The sequence below is a fragment of the Castor canadensis genome, chromosome 15, assembly GCF_047511655.1.
Source record: "Castor canadensis chromosome 15, mCasCan1.hap1v2, whole genome shotgun sequence".
NCBI classification, from domain to species: Eukaryota; Metazoa; Chordata; class Mammalia; order Rodentia; family Castoridae; genus Castor; species Castor canadensis.
This window is the reverse complement of record NC_133400.1, coordinates 19,908,586-19,929,328: the sequence shown is the minus strand read 5'-3', so window position 1 is coordinate 19,929,328 and position 20,743 is coordinate 19,908,586. Positions and strand designations below refer to the sequence as shown.

The 20,743-nt window shown below is 48.8% G+C and overlaps 2 protein-coding genes across 7 annotated transcripts in view; one reads left to right on the top strand and one right to left on the bottom strand.

Moving 5' to 3' along the window:
- Window positions 1-219: 219 nt before the first annotated feature.
- On the top strand, window positions 220-8,298 carry Cmtm3 (CKLF like MARVEL transmembrane domain containing 3). 2 transcript variants are annotated; one of them, XM_020174560.2, is made up of 5 exons: window positions 220-454; window positions 3,410-3,565; window positions 4,464-4,559; window positions 4,920-5,040; window positions 7,188-8,298. In XM_020174560.2, the coding sequence occupies exons 1-5, from the start codon at window positions 308-310 to the stop codon at window positions 7,220-7,222; spliced, it is 555 nt and encodes a 184-aa protein (XP_020030149.1). In that variant the 5' UTR covers window positions 220-307; the 3' UTR covers window positions 7,223-8,298. The 2 variants fall into 2 exon arrangements, with proteins under 2 accessions (XP_020030149.1, XP_073912004.1); XM_074055903.1 differs by lacking the exon at window positions 220-454 and adding an exon at window positions 612-1,037.
- Window positions 8,299-8,897: 599 nt separating this feature from the next.
- Window positions 8,898-20,743, bottom strand: part of Cmtm4 (CKLF like MARVEL transmembrane domain containing 4) — a 57,443-nt gene continuing 45,597 nt past the window's right edge. For 2 of the 5 annotated variants that reach the window (XM_074055901.1, XM_074055902.1), the window contains exons 3-6: window positions 20,025-20,126; window positions 16,780-16,878; window positions 15,882-16,042; window positions 11,527-14,087 (exon numbers count right to left, since the gene is read on the bottom strand). In XM_074055901.1, coding sequence (XP_073912002.1) covers window positions 14,024-14,087; window positions 15,882-16,042; window positions 16,780-16,878; window positions 20,025-20,126 — 426 coding nt within the window. In that variant the 3' untranslated portion in view covers window positions 11,527-14,023. Of the gene's footprint in view, window positions 11,371-11,526; window positions 16,043-16,779; window positions 16,879-20,024; window positions 20,127-20,743 lie in introns of those variants that run through there. The other 3 variants (XM_020174563.2, XM_020174561.2, XM_020174562.2) reach the window with 3 other exon arrangements.

Below are 20,743 nucleotides of genomic sequence, written 5' to 3'. Positions count from 1 at the left end.
CGGGGCAAACGGCAGGGGCTCCGATGGTGTTCGGGGGCGGCGATGAGAGAGTTTAGGCGGCCAGGACAAGAGTGAGAGGAAGAGGAGGCAGAGGACTGGGCCCCGGGCGGGGCGGGGGGTAGACACCCGGGGTCCCTAGGGGAGGGGGCGGGGCGGCGGGGGCGGGGCGGGGGCGGAGCGGCGGGGGATGCGCCCCTCGCCGAGCGGCGTTCGCCTTTTCCTCCTTCCGCACAGCCTGGGTTTCCGCTTCCCTCCCTGGGGCGGGGTGAGAGGCAGGGAGGCCGAGCCTCTGCCCTGTGCCGTCGCCATGTGGCCCCCCGACCCGGACCCCGAGCCGGAGCCCGAGCCCGCGGGCGGTTCCCGGGCCGGCGCGGCGGTCCCCGCGCTCCGCGCTCTGCTGCCGGCGCGCGCCTTCCTCTGCTCGCTCAAAGGTCGCCTCCTGCTGGCGGAGTCGGTGAGTGCGCGGGGACCCTGCGACCGCGCCGCTCCCTGCCAAAGCCCACGTCGGATGGGGTGGGGGGCGGTGTCGCGCTCCGATCCCCCGTCCCGGAGGCCCGCTCGGCAGTCCCCTTGAAAGCCCCGCAAAGTTGGGCCGTCGTCCCCAAGTTTCGGACGGCTGCGCTTAAGCGGCCAAGGCTTCCCGGTTCTTCAACCCGCGAGGCCCTAATCAGGGGACCGGGGACGCGGGGCGAGGGGACCCTGGTGAGGGATCGGCGCCCCGCGCAATGGGACCTCGGATGCCTCTGCCCTCTCTGGGTCCGCGGCACGGCTGCCCCTCGGCTGCGCTCCGCAAATCTTCCCGCCGCCTCCCGGGAGGATCAGCCGCCCCGACGTTCAGGGTCCCGCCGAGGGCGGCAGGCGGAAAGGGGAGCTCGCCGGGCTGGGAGGCTTTCCGGAGCGGGAGAGGCGCGGGCCGGGGGGCGGGAGCCGGAGGCAGCGGGGTGACTTCATCCCCTCCGCCCGCCCCCGCTGTCCTTCCTCCTTCCCGCTCGTCCCCACCCGGTGGTGCAAGCCTTCTTTGTCCTCCCAACACTCCGGTAACTCCCGCACTGTCGCGTATGGGGCGGAGGGACGCCCAGGATGGGGGGAGGAGGAGGCCAGGCAGAGGGGAGACGGGAGGAGGGAGAAGGGAGCGCCCTCTGTCACTTGTAGTTTAGAGCCCAGCAACTTGACCGTACCTGTTCTGTTCTCACTTAGAGTTGGGGTCGGGGGAGACAGAAAGTGCGAATAGAGGCGTCTGGGGGATTTGACAAGGTGACTCGGTTGGGCCAAGTGGGATCGAAGAGGATGGGGCGTCGCAGGAATATTTCTGCCCCCTGACCTGTCCCCTACCCCCACGGCACGTGGCAGGGGGTATCCTACAGCCTCTCTTGTCTCGTGGTCAGCCCCAAAGTCACTGGTTGGGCACCTACTCAACTCCAAGTGAACCCACACTCCCAGGGACCGCCCCCAGGCTGGCCACTTCTGCTCCTCCCCCAAGTCCTCTGGCAGCCAAGACAGCAGGAGAAGAAATCTTGAGTCCACCCTCCACAAGGGGGGCTCCAACCACACCCTACCCAGGGCCACCTCATGGATAGGGGTTGGGGTGCCAACCAGAGCACAGAGTGGGTCCTCGTCCTAGCTGGGTGTCAGGATCCCAGGCTTAGAAGAATAAGGAAGGGAGGAGGAAGGAAGGGTAAGGGGTGGACAGTCCTGCACCTGATCTTCCTTCCACCCCCAGACCCATGCAAGTGGGGAGGCTGACAGGGACAGGAAGGGGGAGGAAAGTGGTCACCAAGAATGGGGAATAAGAAACCAGGAATTGAGAGAGAGATCCCCAGAATCAGCTTTGATGGGGAGGATGGGACAGGAAAGGGAGGGACACAGGGAGGAAGTACCGCAGGGGCCATCTGTGAACAGAGCTGGTCACCATCTGATGGCCTTGCCTCCTGGGCAAGGAGGCCCTGGCAGCTTTCCAGCCTCTCTCTGTGCCTTGTTTCCTGTCTTGGGGTGGGGTGGGGAGGCTTAGCTACCCCCAAGGCCATGTTAAGGGCAGCTAGGGTGCCCTGGGGACTTCCTGGGATCCCTGCAACTCATTTATCTGAAGCAGCCACAGTGCTTCCTGTGGGACATCTGAGTGTCCCTATGGGTCTCTGTAGTCAACCCCTGGGCCTCAACTTCACTCACCATGAAAGTGCTCAAAGCCAGCCACAGTGACAGAAACCAGGGGAGATGAAGGCCTTTAGAGCCCACAGGTTAGCCAGCCCTGGTACTCTCTTATTAGCTGTGTGATACTGAGTCTGCTCATCTGCTATGCACAGTGCCTGCATGTGGGTTTGGGGGAAGGGCATAGAGAAGATACCCATATGCCTCAGTGGGCATTGGGCATGGAGAAACCACTGACCGGTCAACAGCCCCATCCTTTTGGTCCTCCTTGCACCACACTACAGTATACGGGACTAACTGGTGGCTTCAGTAGGCCAAGGTGTAGTATTTTGACTGGAGGTCAAGTACAGCTACCTCCACCTTTAACACAGGCTGTGTCACACAGTCCCAAGTGTGTGTCAGTGTCAATGTATCCTATCCTGGAGAGTTTTTTCTTCTTATGAAGATTTGCAGGCTGGGGGCATGGCTGAAGTGGTAGACTGCCTGCCTAGCAAGCGCGAAGCCCTGAGTTCAAACCCTATAATACCAAAAAAATAAAGATTTGCAAATATATAAAAGATCTGGAATGTTAATGATTTATATCACTAAATCATTTAGATCACATATGTCCCCCACCTAGATTGTACAGTGGTTAACATTTTGCTGTTTGCTTTATAACCTATCTATCTGTTTTGCTGCACTGAAACTAAATTCCAGACATCAATCCATTTCAGTTCCATACACTTCTAACATGCACATCACTGACTTCAGTTCAAGATTGTTGTTTTTTTTTCAGACTGGGGGTTGTTGAACTCAGGAACTTGCACCTGCAAGGCAGGTGACTTACTTAAGTCACACCTCCCCAGCCCTTGTTTTCTATTTTTCAGGTAAAATTTACACTCAGTGAAAAGCGCAGATATTTGTGTCAGATGTTACAGTTTGAAACTGGCGATTGTTTGGCTTTGGTGTGCTGCTTGCTGGTCGTTGGAGTTGGGGGGATTCTGTCATAGAGCCAGTAAGGGGAGGGGTGGAGCAGACCCAGCAGGTGGCCTCCTGGGGGCTGGACACACTGAGGAGACTAGGACTTCAAGAAGGGGTTGTGGCAGGGAGGTTGCATGATGTCAGGATTCAAGGCCACACCCAGAAGGACTGGGGACAGCCCTGGTGTGGGCCTGGGTCTTGTGACACCTTTAATCCTGACTCTGCCACTTGTCAGTTGTGGGACTGAGCAAGCGACTTCCCCTGCTTTGGGACAGAAGAGGTTCTGACTCTCTCTTCCCTGCAGGGTCTCTCGTTCATCACCTTTATCTGCTATGTGGTGTCCTCTGCATCGGCCTTCCTCACCGTGCCTCTGCTGGAGTTCCTGCTGGCTGTCTACTTCCTCTTTGCTGATGCCATGCAGCTGAATGACAAATGGCAGGGTTTGTGCTGGCCCATGATGGTGAGCATCAGGGGAGTAAGGGGTTGGCTTTAATCCCCATCACACAGTGGGCAGATGAGAAATCCGGAGTCCTGTGCTGCGGCCTTTCTATGTCTTCAAAGTGCAGAAGGGGCACTTGACAGCTGGCAGGCATCAGATAATCCAGGCCTTGCCACTGAGCAGCCTTGGGACCTCAAGGAGGTTATGGGGCCTCCAGAACAGGTCTGTGAACCAGGGAAGCCAAGTGGTCTCTGACCACCAGGTGGCGATATTGCTCTCAACGGAGCCTTGGAGGAATGTTCCTCAGCCACAGGAATTCAAGCCATTTCCAATGCAGGGCAGGTTAACTGAGGACTTTTGAGCATCCCCAGACCTCAGCCCTGGCCTTGATTGATCACCTCGGGGCCCCAGAGTCCCACCAGTGGCCTTTGTTGAAGGAAATGCATCATAAAGAGGAGGCATCAAAAGCTGGGATCACAGGCTTGTCTCATCTCCAGTATCCTTGCACCCAGCTGGGGAGGGCTGCACTTTCTGCGTCCCCATTTTAGGGATGAGACTATGATCCATAAATGGATCGGCCACAAGTGTGTGGCAAAGAAGGCCCAGTGAGGTCTCCCCATTAGAGAGCTGAATTTCACGGGTGACAAGTTTCTAACTTCTGCCTCCAAATGGGCCAAGCCACAGAGCAAGCTGCAGTCTGGTCCACACCGTTTGTTGCCTACAGAGCAGAGGACAGCATCCAGCTGAACCAGGGACAGGAGAAAGGGGAGCCTGAAAGACAGTAGGAAGCACCTGCAGGGTCAGACCAGGGCCTGTGCAGGGCAGGTCTCCCAGGTGCTGGGCTTGGGGTTGGTGTGTGACCCACGTTGTCTCCACTCTGGGAGCTCAGGGCAGCCTGGCCATTCCCCTCTCTCTCCAGGACTTCCTGCGCTGTGTCACCGCTGCCCTCATCTACTTCGTCATCTCCATCACAGCTGTTGCCAAATACTCAGAAGGGGCTTTCAAAGCAGCTGGGGTAAGCAGCCGCCCTACCCCCAGCAAGTATTCAGCAATGTCCTCTCCTGAAACTCCAGGTTTTCCTCTGGGCACCCAGTAATGGTGGGACCTGGGCACATCTTCTCCCTGCTTGGGCCCCTTGGGCTCCCAGGTGGGCCTCAGCTCTTCCAGAGTCCTTTTGCTGGAGATTCTCTCTGCCCTGAACTCCAGTGAAAGGCTGGTCACTAGCTGAGTCTGCAGAAAATCTCCGTTTTCCATCACCCTGTCCAGATGGGATGCCTCCCCTGCCCAGCATTCTGGACCAGGGATCTGGGTTTCTGGTGACGTCTCATCACCCTGCACAGGGTTCTCTGCCATATGCTCTGCATGTGTCCCACAGGTTTTTGGCTTCTTTGCCACCATCGTATTTGCAGTTGACTTCTGCCTGATCTTTAACGACGTGGCTAAATTCCTCAAGCAAGGAGATTCTGCAGATGAGAACACTGCCCACAGGACAGAAGGTGAGTAGCCATCCTGCAGGGTGATCACCCTTAGGATAGCTGCAAGGCCTTCCTTGGGGACACCTGGCTAGTTTGCAGCTGGGGAAGGGGCAGAAAGCGTTTCTGTAGTCTAGTTGTCACAGGCCTTCATGAGGTGAGTCACTAAGCCAGTCCTCCCTGACCTCAGGCTTTCCTGGAGGGTTGATCTGAGCACAAAGCCCAAGCTTTTGGCCGTGCAAGCCTCCCTTCCTGGATGAGCCCCCCAGGGCAACCAGTCATTGCAAGGACACCTGTCCACCTGAGATCCAAAGTGGCTACCTGCTGGACCCAGCTTCCCCTGCCACCTTGCCTGCCAGAGCCCACAGCCCTCAGGCAAACCCAGGCATGTGCAGGCTTGTTTGGGTTTTATTTGTAAACAAAGTGCAGCAGACATCCTTCCAGCCCAGACAGGCAGCATTTTTGTCACCTGATTTTATGTCAGTGACAACACAGCCATACTGTCACATCGTTGGAGTGCTTGTCCCTTGCACAGGGCAGGGCATGTGGTAAAGCCATACACTGATTTGTCAGGAGGCACCACAGCTGGTGTGGAAGTATTACCTGACCTTCTTCAGGTGTTGCTCACACTGCATGGAGGCCCCTAGAGGCCCTGGCCTAGAGGGGCAGAGTGGTGGGGTGCTGACCTGGAATGCCCCCTCCCCGAGGGCTCTGAGGCCCACTGGCCATTTCCTTGCAGCTTAGAGACCCTGGAGATGTTTGGCTCCAAACTCAGCCTGGGATCGCCTATCTCTTTGAGGCCCTTGTGTCATCCTGCTGAAGCTACCCTATGCTGAGCACTAGAGGTGCACAGACAGGCTTCAGCCTAAAGTGGTCATTATAACAAAATAGAAGTTAATGAGTAGAGATAAAGCAGTTGAAGGTGAGCCCTGCCTGCCCTGGAGGCTGTTGGGAGTGACCCAGAACTGGCTCTTGACAGGTGTGTAGGAGTCTGCAGGCACAAGAAGGAGGGTAAAGTGGAGGGAGAAGATAACAGCGTTAAAGAGTTGGGGCTTCCATCCAGGCCAGACACTTCTCTGGAGCTGCCCAGCAGTGCTATGGCTGGGCAGGTGGACCATGGAGCTCTCAGGCCTGCAGGGCCTGCCCTGGCCTTGGGATCCTCCCCACCAAGCACCTGGTGTCTGAGGCAGGACTCAGCTGGTTAGGTTTAGGAACCACCAGCCTCCCCAACAGATCTGCTTCTGGGGCCACAGTGTCCCAGACACTGCCTTTCTGCTCTAAGTGAATGTTTCTCAGCTCATTCTAGTACCTCTACAAACATGACTGATTGCTCCTAGACCTTGTCCTCAGACGTCTGCCACCTGCTGCAGCTGCCCAACAGTCAGCCCAGGGATCCAGGGGTAAATGTCCCTAGAGACACACATTTGGATTATTTTGTGTTTTTAATAGTTGGAGAATTTTATTTATATATATAAGTCCATATATGTCTATGTAATAGCTGTTTTGTGTTAAGTTTCTCTAGCTTACATTGGACACAAATATAGCAAAATCCACTAGGCCTTGCCTGGGCAACCCTGGGGAAGAGCATCAAAACATAGCAAGTGGCACTGGTTGGGGCAGGAGGGCAGGGATGCTTTTCTTGCCTGGAGAGGTTCTAGAAGACTACAAAACGTCATCAGTAGTGGGATTTTAGGAGCCCTCAAGTCACGCCTCACTGACAAGCCCTTAACATTACACAACTGTTAGAAAGGACTGAAAATAAGTTTGCTGATTTTTCAGTATATTTTAGTTTGAAGACAAGAAAGTAGATATCCTCATCCTGTCCTGCTGAATTGGGCTTGGGGTGTAAGGATGGAGTGCAGATGTACAACCTGACACCCCCAGGTGAGAATGGCCCTGAAGCCTTGGTTAGTCCTGGGGTCCTGGACAAAGGGCACTTGGGCTTAGTCTGGGTTGAAAGTGCTCCCTCATCCCCTACCTGCATCTGGAGGTGAACATGCCTACCTGTGATCCGGCCTGCCCTCACTGAAGCCAGCAGACCTTGCTGAAGGTAGTTAGCCACAGGAGAGGTGGCTCAGGGCTTCTGCTGGCAGCCTGGTATGCCTTCCATGCAAGCATCCCCACACCCCTGCCCAAGATTCCAGCCAGCATCCTCTCTGCTTTCCTTTCAGAGGACAATTCCAACTCAGACTCGGACTCTGACTGAAGGCTTGTCTGTGCCCAGCAACCTGAGCACCTGGGCCTCACACCTGCACCTTCCTGACAGGACTGCTGGGAGTGTGGCCAGAAGGCACTGATGTGGAAGGGAGATCCCCCAAGTGGGCCTGTCCACAGCCTCAAGGTTACATTCCTGAGCTCTGCATTTAAAACTGCACCCCTGGACTAGTGCTGTTAAACCACTCTGTGTGAGGGTGTCTTGAATGTCCCACCCTCTCCCACTCCTGTTCCACAGATCCTATTTCCTATAACCTTGTTGCCAAAACCATGGGACAGCAGATGCAGCTGTCTCAGTTGTAGTTCTTGCTGTGGAGTGGGTGGGGGGGATTGTCTGTTTCACTACCAAGAACAGACAGAAGCCACTGGAGCGCCAGCCTGCCGGGCCCTGGTGGCCCCCACCTGCATAGGGTGCTCCTGCTTATGCCAGCACTTTGTTGAGAACAGTCCTTTCAGGAGTCTTTGTTTAAGAAGCACAAGCTCCCTCCTCGTTGTGGAGGGAGAAGACTTAGCCTTCCCATCTTAGAGCAGGTTTTGCCACCCAAGATGGGTGGCACCTTAGTCCTGGAAACCACGACTTCTGTTCCTGGGTCCAAGACAGGTTCAGAGAAGAGCTCACAGACTCACTTGCCAACTAGCCAACAGACAACCATCACAGTGGCCGAAACTGTGACCCGGGCAGCTGGGCAGGCCCAGCAGAGCCCTCTTCATGCAGGCAAGTCCTTGGGACTCAAGGACACTGTGCTTCCTCTGGACACCAGGGCAGGCCAACTGGCTCCCTCATGAAAGATGAGACAAGCCTTCTGTGTTCACCTGGGAACATACAGTATATGTATGCTTTGATGGGGTTTTGTAGCTTTTTTATAGTTTTTGTTTTTTGTTTTTTTTTTCCTAAATACTAAAGCAGCTTAACAGATGGCATTTCTGTGACCAAGAGACCTTGGGAATGAGCCAGAGATTGGGGACCAGGTTTGGGGCATTTGTAACCATATTCTTGCATGTGAATCTCCTGCCCTGAAAGAAAAAAAAAAAAAAAAAACTATAATGGATTAAACCAGACTGACTACCTGCTTGGAGTGTGTGTGACTGAAAAACACTTCTGTTACCCAGAACAATATTGTGCAGTGACACTGATGCTTCAGTATCAACTAGTGACACACATGGAGTGAATCCTGACAGTGTTTGGTTCCAGCAGCAAGGTATATGCACTTACTCTATGTCCTGCATTGGGGTCAGCCTCTGACTGGCACAGAAGCCTCTGTTTACTGTCAAAGAAACCCAAAGGAAAGGAAAGAAGTCTAGAACCCTCTCACTCATGAGTTAGAATAGCATCCCTTGAGGGCCAGAACCCAGGGCTCTTGTGGTATTGAAACTGGTTGCATGAGGGACTTCAGAGTTGCAGCTTGGGAGGGTCCCACTCAGTATTGTGGCCCAGGCTCAGAAAGAGGTAAGGCATTCTGCCCAACTGTCACATAGCATGCTGTGAAAACATGCATGAAAGTTAAAGGTGCAGAGGCCAAGAGAGGCCCACGGGGGACTTTATGCTGCACTTTGCCAGCACCCTACGGAGTGTGGCTCCATGCCACCTCTGCAGAGTAAGCCTGCTTCAGGAGCTGGATTCACAGCCTTTTAGGGAAGAGGAGACAAGGCAGAAAGAAGAGACAACAGCGTTTTACATGTCCATTTATTAAACAAGAACTCCTTCATGACAATTTAATACAATATTTATTAGCGATTAGTGTTGAAAATTATTTCCCTCTACATACAAAAATACAGATTTGAACACTATGAAAACAATCAAAACAAGTACCATGAAAAATTGGTCCTCTGAAGGAAATAAAGGGGGCTTTGTCTGCTGTCAGGGATAAATCAACAGGAACAAATGCTTGGGGCTCCCAAAACCACTCCAAATGAACAAAGTCAAACCTGAGAGACAGTTGGGAGCTGGGGAGATCCATCTTGTGGTGCCTGGGTCAGTTTGAGAGGCAGGATGGGACCTCTGCCTTGCAAACAGCACAAATTAAAGCTTGCCCACTGACTGCCACCTCAGAATGCCCCACAGCTGGGTTTCTAAACTGCCCAAAACAAACAGACCTTAGAAGCCACGACAATCATTAACATTGCCCCTCAAAAGTGCCACTAGGTGAAGAACCCTAGTGGAAAGTTATCACTCAGCTGTCAGACTGGACTCCTTTGTTATCACAAGATTGCATGTTCTGTCCTGACTACTCAGAGGAACAAACCAAAAGCTACAATTCCATGTTTAAATAAATCCGTACCTTCATCCAGCAATGGCTCAACTACTTACCAAGATTCTCCTTGACTAGATGCAACTCAGTGTTGCAGGGCTGGGAAAGCAGAAGGAAGCACAAAAGTTGGCCTATGCCTTCGTTTCATTAGCTCTCCCCAGCAGCACATCTCCTGCACTCAGCACCCCTTCTCCCCCACCCCCACCCCAGCTGGGGCATCCACAACCCTATCTGAAATCTGGGTGGAAAATGAGGCCAGGAGCCTGTCTGTGATGGGAGCAGGAGGCACTGAGCCAAACCAGAGGACATCCTCAGGGTCACCTGGGTGACAAGGCAAGGAGCCAGACAGGCTTTCCATCACTTCAGACCCAGCACGGGGAAAGTCAAAGAACAGATGATAATCTTTTTTTTTTCTTTTTTTTTAACCATGGAGCCAGTTTCCTCATACTATTTGAGGTGAGCAGGGGCCCTTCAAACTGAGCAAATAGCTAAACAATGCCAAATGCAATTATACTGACTTGTGATTATTTCACAGAAATATACTCTCTCAGACGATTTAATCTTGCAAAAACAAAATGTGGGGGAGAAGGCAGCAGAGAAGAGACAGGAGTGGCCAGGGATTGTTTTTGTTTTGGGGTTTTTTAAAAATATCTACCAAGTTGAAAAGGAAAATGGCCCGAACGTCAAGACCAGCATTGTTGAAAGCAATATTAAAAGGACACAATCTAAAATCATGCTACAAAAATAGTGTTATCTGTTATAACTAAATGTACATCATTTTCCCCCCAATCCCATGATTGACAGGAATGCTTATGTGACACATGAAAGGCACCAAAGGTGAAGTGATTATTTGTCTTAAAATATACAGACACAATAGCCTACTTTAAAAAAAAAAAAAAGTCTACCTGTAATAAATAGCTTAGTATTTCTACCATGGGTTCCTGAACCCCTACAAATTTCAACATATACAAATAGTTTCAATCCCTAACATTCTCCTAGAGGGAACCATGTCAAACAGAATCAAGTTATGAAAAGCACTGATTTTAGGCAACTAGGTCAATGTCATCATGATTTGAAGCCTTTTTTTAAATGGTTAAGAGTGAAAGAGTTGGAAGCGGTTGGCCTCTGGGCTGGGCCACTATGAGGGGGCCATCTTCAGGCCTCCTGCCCTTGCCTTCACCTCCCTAGCCTTTGTATCAGCCAGTTCTCTTTCAAGCCCTGAACACTTGTCTTCCTCAGTTCCACAGGGAGGAAACAGAGTCTTGGAACTTGCAAAATCAATTCTGGCAAAATTCAGGACGCAAAGCAGAGTTCGTGGAGGGAAACAGCCATCAGTCAGGCTTGCTCTCCTGCATGGGCACTGGGTTTCTCTCCATTGTCCTCTCATCTCCTGGCCATTCCATGGGTGGCTTGCCTGATTAAAAAAAAAAGAGGCACTTCCTACTGGGTGTCAGCAGCAGCATCGAGGACACCTCGGACACCATGGTTTCCAATAATTATGAGCTCCACACAAATCATGTTCAGAGTCTTGCCTCATCTCTCTCTTTTTTCAAACACAATTACGAAAAGAAACACTAGACCTTGCCCTAAATCTCAACAAGTTGATTAAAGTGGTTCTAGACTCCACACATGTTCTTATAATGAGAATCAAACCATGAAAGTTCTGAGAGCTCACCAGAGTCTGACTAGTTAACCCTAACCAAAAGCTCACCTGAGTCCAAGTTTCAGCATAAAAAGTCCAGACGATAAACTAACCCAACAAAATGGATATGCTATTCCAGGAACCATATTCTAAACTTTATTCTAGGCAAGTTGCCAGTGCTTCAAGGTCAGTGGGCTTGTGGAGCATTTTTTTTTCTTCTTTACTGTTGTGTTTACAGAATAAGGAAAACTAGAAAAAAAAATCATAAAGGCTGAGAAATTGTATCCAAATGGCAAAAGAATATATTCCAGACAAAAGAAGGGGAAATATAGGACCCCCTCCTCTGTTTAGGCTGAAGTGGGTACAAATGCTGTTTACTGGCATGAAGAAAAAAAGTCCAACAAAACATTCCTTTCCAGAAAAAAACTTTTCTAAATAAAGGAAATATAAAGGGTCAAATATTTCAAATTGCTTTCTCAACCAGACAGATTTTAGGATTTTTGAAAAGAAGAAACAAAAGATTTTACAGAGAAAAATTTACAAAGTGAGAGAGGTGGCCCTTTTAATCCGAGTCCTGCCTGGAATACACCTGAGCCCAATCAGTCACCTGTCAGATCCAGATTTCATGTCCAGAGGCCACCCACAGCACCCACAGGAACTCAAGCCCTTACTCTTCTGAAGACAAGGGTACAGGAAGGTAGTGAACCAAGTACATGTTTCCAGGGCAGCCTGGGGTTATAAACAATTTTAGTGTCATTATCGTATCTTCCTTCTCCTCTCACAGGCCCCTAAGAAGACCTCACTTAGGGGCCGGTCTAAGCCCTGGCCAGGCTGGTCCTGGGAGTGGGTGCTGATAAAATCTGGTGGACCAGGGAAGAGAGAAACCCTGGAGCCCTCTTAAGCTAGCAGCAGTGCCTAAAACCAGAAACAACTTTTTTCTTCCGCTCATGAGAACTGACCAGCAGCTCTGGACCTAGAAAGTGTATTCCCCTCTGCTACCTGTTCAATGTCACTGCTGCTCTACAGACCAGATCTAGAGAAAACGGCAGTCAGGCAGTGGCACAATGACTTCATGATCACTTTGCTTTGAACACAGCGGCAGAACAAAACTACCTATGTGATGACTAATGTGGCCTCAAGTCTCCACACTCCATTTCTCTGTCAGTCCTAAGACCAACCACTGGTCATTGATCCACAGGACCCCAGGCCACCTCCAAGAGCACTGGATAGGTGAGGGACTTCTTCTAAATAGTGCATTTGAATCTAGAAGCATAGGTCACACACCAGGATTATCCAAGTCTCATTCACAGCAAACAAGAATTCATGTGTGAGGATGAAAGAGGCCTTTATCTTGAGACCACCTGTGGTTTAGCCCAGGTCTCAATCACCAGCAAAGCTTTAAAGAGGGCAGAAGAAACTGCCAACTTGACCAGGTAGGAATGTTTCCAGCTGAGTCACAATTGCCAGTTCAGAGTGGGGGCCAGATTCACTTGGCTGCCAACACGATTTAACCTTCCTGCCAGGGGATGATGATGTGGCCCCAGGGCCAAGCCCTCAGAGCCTGACCAGTCCTCGCTGGTTTCCCTGTGCCCTGCCTCTGCCCATGCTGGCATTCCACTCACATTGCTGAGGAAGATGTGAGCACTGGGAGTGGGTGGGCTACTGAGCTCTTTTTTGTAGACAGTCTCCCTTGGATGGCTGCTCACTTTAAACTCCGAGGACATTTTAATCTGTCACTTTGTCCCTTCTAGAGGACCAGCATGCGTCTTTAGGTTTTTATGACTACAGTCTCTCTCTATGACTGGGAAAAGGTATTGCCTTCCATGCCTTGGGCAGCTTGAAGAGAGGGAAAGTTGGGGGAAAACACCCAATCAACCAAACCAGTGCCAAAATCCACTTCCTCTGAAGATGTCAGTGTCTCCATCCACCAAAACCACCAGAGCAAATACCACAGACCTCAACCCCAAATCTCCAGGAACATAGACATTCCACCAGGAAATAGAAAACCAAGGGTGCCTCATCCTTAAAATGCCCCACATCCAAGTGACATTGGTCCATGCTGGACCTACTCAATGCAAAAATATGCTTCCTTCAGTTTGCAAAGAGGTCATTTTAGGACCCCAAATCTAGAGACAACATAAGATAAATACAGGTGTCTTTACATTCACCATAGACAACTACGTTCCCTTCATGACTTCTCCTCACCACACTGTACACGAAGAGACATAGGGCTGTGCACTACACCATTAGGTGTATAGGCTACTTCCGGTCCCATGGAAGCTAATTAAATGTACAAGGAAATACATTTATGGAGACTGTGGGGAAGCCTCATACCACAAAGGATATTAAACAGTTACCAGGACATAAATAATTCCAAAGATTCTGTTTGCTAAAATGCAAATTAACTCCTACTTTCTTAGGAAGAAGCCTTCATCACTTTTTATCACCCCTCAGCTTCAACGTCAGTGGGCCTCAGGCCTGTTTCTTTCAGCTGACAGCCCATCCTCAGGAGGCTGGTCAATGGTCTGTCTTCACCAGATGATAAACTAGTTTTATTGAAGCAACTGGGAAAACTTGGGCAACAACCAGCCTGAATGGTTCTCTCTTCAATCTCACTTCAAAGGTGGCCTTTTACTGAGGCCAACTAACATGATTTCTAGCAGATTTCTGAAAAAGCTCAGGGTGGTCCTTCTAGGTGGGCCCCATCTGATGTACGGCTGGATCTTAGTGACCCTATTTTTAATGGAATTGTGATGGAGATAAGCCCAATTTCGATCATATACACAGTCAGTGAATACAAAATAAACATGAACAATGAGCAGATAAAATCCAGATGTCATCAGCTCCCCTGAATCACTACATATAACAGGTTCAAAGGTGGTGAAGCGCAAGGTGTACTGACTCAGACAGACATGTGAAGGGTTCCATCAGACGCACTGGGCGTGGTGCCAGGCCCAGGTTGAGCTCTGTGGGAGAAGCAGGAAGGGGCAGGAGTTACCACCAGAATAGCTGGGTCAGCCCCTGAAGCAGACACAGGCTTGACCATGTGACCTGGGCCACTGCCCCAGACAGGAACTGCAGCGGAACTGGGTTGCACTAGATACTGGGTTTAGGGAACCAACCCCTAGCCCAACCATCAGACGTGCATAATAGTGTTTGCTGTGCAACCTCCAGTCTTGCAGCATCGCCTGACCAGTACCACCTGACCAGTGGTCCCTCTTTACTGCTAAACCAGATGCTCTTTCCTGAAGACTGCAGTGCCACAAAGGCACAGGGGCACTTCCTCCCCAATTCTTCTCCCCACTCCAACACATACACCACCCCTTCTGAATTATTTACTCCACAGCACAGCTGTGAACTGTCCTTGGACCAGATTCTGGAGGTTCTCCATCCTACTGCTAAATCTTCCCACCAGCAGTATCTTTCTTAGTGAGGGCTTAACCCAAAATATTAGCACTATAGAGAGGTCTGTAAACATTAAAACAGCTTAGAGTGAAAACCTGACAAATTAAGACAATTTTTCCATAAAAGATAGACTTAGTCTTTAACAACAGCAAAAACTACAACATCGTAGCGGTTCATTTAGCATGTTCACCACAAAACATCTTCACTTTATCAAGAACCAATCAAAAACCTTAAGTAACTAGGACTGATGTTCATGGTGATGACACTCAGGTACCCAAAGTGATAATTAATGCCTTAAAACATCTGTGGAAGGCTGTATCCTGGTACATTCAAGTATTTTCACATCCTAGACAAATCTACCCAGAGTCACTTTAGAACTCTTTTCAGACATTTAGAAAATCAGCACACGTCCATAGAACAGAGGTGTGTGCAGGTGTGCACATGTGTCTTGCATACACACACACACACACACACACACACAAAAATGTGGTCCAGGAGGCCAGCAAGCAAGCGCTTTGGCTGGTGGAATGGATTGTGTTTCCTTTGTGGCTTTTACCAGAGAAGGTAAAATTGCAGAAACTCTGCGATTCAGCCTCAAAGAATTTGGGGTAGGCAGGAAACTGATAAACAAGATGGTCCCCATATCCCTAGAAAAGAGTCTGGGACTCAGGAAGGTGGTTCATTTGAGAAAGAATCAAGTGACTTCTCAGCAGGGTAAGAGACAATGGTGACATACCCTTCCCCACCATGGTCCCATGGAGCTGTCCCCACAGGACACCAGTTTTCCCTGTCCCTGTAACACACAGGCCCAGCAAAGAGGTCCATGAGCACATGTACAGCCAAGACCCTCAGGGTCCCACATGGACTTCAGGCTGTGCTGGCCACCTGGGCACCCCAGGCATGGAAGACAAGGATGTGGATCCTGGCAGGCAGACTTAACACCCCCCAGAGCACGCTACAGGGGCTGCCTAAGAATCGTGGCTGGCAGTTCCAACCTGAACCTTCATTTCTTGACATACACTTCCCCGTCTTAGCAGCCCATTTAACTCAGTTTGACTCATCACAAATACATGACAGTGTGGCTCAGAGTCAGATGAAAGCCTGTGATCTGGGACACTTGAGACGTAGACTAGACCTGGGCAGTCAGTGAGTCTGCTCCCACACACACCCAGTGACAGAGAACATGGACTCTCCAGCCACCACAGACCTGCCCCCTGGGCTATTCTGAGCATCCTTACCCAAAGAAAACAAAATTCAATTGATTCACATGAAAATCTGATGGCTGAGAGAAAGAAAACTTGAGTGGAAGGATGGGCACAAGGGTGGGAAGGAGGAGGACTCCTATGGGTCCTCACGTGTCCAGGCGCTGGATCTCGGGGCGACTGTCCACGTCTCTGGACTCGGTGCGGGCTCGGATGTAGTCGTTGGCGCTCTGCTGGCGAACGCTGATTCTCCACCTCTGTACAGCCAGGAATGTGCTTGCTGCATAGGCCGCTGTTGCCAAGAAGCCAAATATCTAAAATACACAGGCATGGTTAGCATTGGGCACATACCCCAGCCCTGAATTGCTTCATGGGGACCCAAGCTGCATGCAAGCCTGTCCAGCTATACCCTGGTCCTCAGCCTTGCTCAACGTATAGCTGTCACAACCTGCTGAGGCTCTAGCTAGTTATGTGACTCAGAAGACATGTGGCTGACCTGGAGACAGCCTCAATGGTCTTTTGACATGTTTTGGACTTTCTTTTTTAAATCACAAAAATATTTCTTTTACTGCATGCAATTCATGGTCTCTGGTCCCAGATGTGAAAATGTAGACAGAATTGATGTAGACAGAAAAGTGAGTCCCACATGAGCCCCGTACCAAGTCACAGGGCCAACGTTCCAACTCACAGCCCCCACGCCCACCTGCTGCCTCTCACCTGGGTGGCTCCAATGGGGTTTTCATTATCTGGTCAGGCTTGATGAATCTACTGAGTGGCACTAGGAGAGCAGCCAGTTTAATAGTTTTTAAAACCTTCTATTTTCCCTATTACAAAAGTGATACATGTTCGTTATAAATGTTTAGCCATACAGAAATGCGGAGCGTGGGGAGTGAACAGCTTCTACTGTCCGGTCCCCACCCTCCACACCTCAGCCTCTAGGGCCAGTAAAGAAAAGCTAAAGGAGGATGGTAGAACACATGCCAGGAGATAGAGGAGAGCACGTCACAGAGGTATGAGATCAGCCTGTATGTGACCCTTTGAATTTGCTTACCACAGCAGCAATCTCTGCTCCGGTTTTATGGTTTAAAGCAGCCAGTACAATTGAGGCAATAAAGAAAAAGAAAGTGCTGAGTCCAGTGTTGACCAAATCCTAAAGAAAGAGAAAATAAAACCACTTGAAAAGAATCAGTCTAAAAGCAACTGAAGAACTTGCAGACAGGCCAACAACACACAACCTCTATGGTTCTAAGTCAGTTTCCAGGTCACAGGGGCATTAGTCACACAAAGGAAGACAAAGTAACAATTTATGCCATTGCTGGGCAAATCACCACAGCAGAATCCACATTTTAGCCTACCGCATTGCCAATTCTTGACCTAAATAGCAACCAAGAGGTAACACTAATCACAGCTTAGCACATTCTGGTGTGTGTATATATGTGCGTGTGTGCGTTTGTGTATGTATATGTGTGTGTGTGTGCGTTTGTGTATGTATATGTGTGTGTATGTGTGTGCGTATGTGTGTGCATGTATGTGTGTGCATGTGTGTAGGTATGTGTGTGTGCATGTAGGTGTGTATATATGTGTGCATGTATGTGTGTGTACACATGTATGCATTTATAATGCTGGAGTTGAACGCAGGGGCCTGGCCCATGCAAGGCAAGGGCTCTATGACTAAGTTATACCCCCCAGCCTTCTAGTGCCATCTTTTTAAAAAAAAACACTCAAAAACAAACTAAATTTAAAAAAAAAGAAAAGATGCTCACATCATCTTGGAATGGACCAAGCTCCCCATGGGTCTGAATGTACTGAAACTGTGGCAACTCCCCCCAGTGTGTGAAGTTTAAAACACACTATTTCATACATTGAGAATAAACTTTGTTACAGAGTTTCAAACTTCTATGGTGCCCAAGCCTGGAGATTTTCTCCTAAGCTTCTGGCAAAGCAAATGAGGTTACATAGTGTTTTACAGATTTAACTCCTGTCTTACTTACAAAGCACAGTGATTCCGAGTCACAGCAAGACAAGGGTCCTAGCCAACCCTCTGACTTTGGACAGCTGCTTTGCTCCTCTGTTCTGTATGTGGAACTCACAGTCCCTTCCTCTTGGAGCAGTTCTAGAGGTTAATGGAACCACATAGGTAACAAGCCAAGCACAGTGCTGGCCCACAGTCTGAATCCTTCTGTTATTACTGCTTTGACATTAGGCCCCCAATTACTCTAGACCATACCACCCAGCTTCTATGAGCTCCACAGGAGAAGAAAATTCAGGGAAAAGACCAAACTGCTTAAGTGCCCAGTTGACCATACCATCAACACCTGGAGGTCTGGTCTGGTCTGGTCTGGCTTGACCCAAAAGCAGACTTTCTTTTTAAAGATGAAAAAAGACAGCAATCTGTCCTGACAGTACTGAACCCATGCAGTAGAAACTCAGCTGAGTGGGCTCCTGCATGGCAAGCTTCCACATGGGTTGGGGAAAAGTGAGACTGTGGGGCTGTCAGAAATGTCCACCAGCAGGACAGGGTGCAACTATGACCTACCATAGCTAGGGCAAATTTTTTACAAATTCAAACCAGGAAGTGTTTAGATATACTCAGTTCTGGGTAAAATGTTGTAGGAACGAAAAAGAACATAAAATGTATGTCCCAAAGCAAAGGATATTCAGAAAGGAGGAACATATTTTATGATACAATGCTATGGTCAAACATCAAACAAAATAGCATCTATGTTACTGGTGACTACATAAAAGTATTGATGTTGTAATGAACTAGAAACTATATGGGCAAAATATAAAAGTTGGAGCTCAGGGAGTATTGTGAGAAGAATTCAGGGCCTCATCCTTGCTAGGCAGGCAGCTTGAGTCACCCTGCTAGCCCGTTTTTGTGTTGAATTTTTGAGATAGGGTCTCAGAACTATTCGCCTGGGCTGGCTTTGAACCATGATCCTCCCGATCCTCTCTGCCTCCTGAATAGCTAGGATTACAGATGTGAGCCACTATATCATTTCCTACCATAATGTCCTCTTATGATATGCAGCAGAACAGGTTAAACAACTGGTGGCACAGGTCTGCCTCCTCAAATTCCAGCAAGCTAACCTATTTAAGTACAGAAGTACTTGCCTCAAAAAAAAAACCATGAACCTGAGGATTACTGAGCTGCTTAGAGTCCTACTATGCTGACCCCCAACCACATGTGGCTATTGAAAGGTAAATTAACTGAATTATACAAAGGAAGAAGTCCCACTCTTCACTCACATAAGCCATGTTTTGAACTTGAACACTCAGCAGCCAGGTGTTGCTCTGGCTGCCATCAGAAAATGTTTCCATTGTCAGACAGCTTGTTGGACAGCACTACCCCAGAGCCAGCCATCAGACCACAGATAAGACAAGACAGGGGAGCAAGTAAAGCAATACCAGGAAGGTGTTCCACAGGATAAGAGACCAGTGCTCTTAAAAAGAAGAAGAAAATGAATGAGAAGGGAGCTATGTGTGCAGCCCTGTGTGCTTCATGATCTAAAATAAATGTAAAAAGATAGTTTAACCAGGCATGGGGGCATATGTCTGCAATGCCAGCACTCAGGAGGATGATGCAGGAGGAACCTAAGTTAAGGCAAGTCTGAGCTAAAAGGACAGACCCTATCTCAGTGTTAAGGAGTTGCTAATTCTGTTGGCATGATAGTGCCATATTTTAAAAAGAAAGGTAGTGACAAAACACAGGATGTTGCTAAGGCAACTGATTAAAGAAATTATTGTAGCTGGAGGCATGGCTCAAGTGGTAGAGCACCTGCCTAGCAAGTGCAAAGCCCTGAGATCAAATCTCAGTACCACCAAAAAAAAGAAATGATGTCAAATTTTGCATTTTGACCTTAACACCTTAAGCTAAAATAAGTCAAAGAGAAAAAAAATTACAAGATAAAAGGCAAAATCACAAATTACTATGTGTGTTTAAAAACCGTCAGAAGAACTTTCTAAGCAGTATACTAGATGCAGAAACCTTAAAGTAAAATCTTAATATTAATTTTTAAAAAAACATTTGATAAAATGTTCAATATCTTCATATATAAAGACCAATTGTACATGAATCAGAAATAAGTGAGAAAAGAATGATAAATGGCCAATAAGTAAGAAAAAATGTTCAAATGTACTTGTGTGCAAAGATGTGGAAATTAAATTGGCAAATGTATTACTACTAGCAAAGACTATAACCACTGTAAGAGTGGGAGGGGGAGGGGAGAAGGAGGGGAAGGACAGGAAGGAGGGGGGGGAAGGAGGGATGGGGGAGGGCCAGCCAGCAGAGCTTACATGATACAACTTTCTGAAGAGCAGTTGCCAATAGATATGGAAGTCTGTGAGTAGGGTCACGTCGTTCTCTATGAATCCCACGGTTGGAAATTCATCTAAGCGCTAGCACAGAAAGTGTCTAAGTGTAAGGGATTCTCTTCACGACATTCCAAGTAGCAAAAAACTGGAAGCAAACAAAATGCTCAAGAAAAGGGGATTTTATTAAATAAAATGTAATTTTCATAATGGTACACCTTGCAGTCATGAAAAATAATGATGTATGTTTTATATTTAACATGGAAGACATGCACGATAATTTAAATAACGGCTTCATTTTTCTCCAGTCACACATCACAACATATGAAAAACAGTATAGAGAAAATACAAGGATGGACAGGAAGTGTACAACTCAATCACAGTGAAATTTTAGATTTTCAATGCATGTGTGCACACCTATGCACACACATACACACACACCCCTCATACTCACTAGCACTCACTCCTCATTCATACTCCAACTCTAGGAAACCCTAATCTGCTTCCTTCCTGTCTCTGGACTTGCCCATTTTGGACATTTCATAAAAACGGAATGTTCAGCTTCTTTCATTTAGTATAATGATTCTAGGGTTCATCCATGTAGTAGCATTTATCAACACTTCATTCCTTTTTATTACTGATTTAATATTCCATTATGTAGACATACCAGATTTTATGTATCTTCATCAGTTGTTGGACATTTG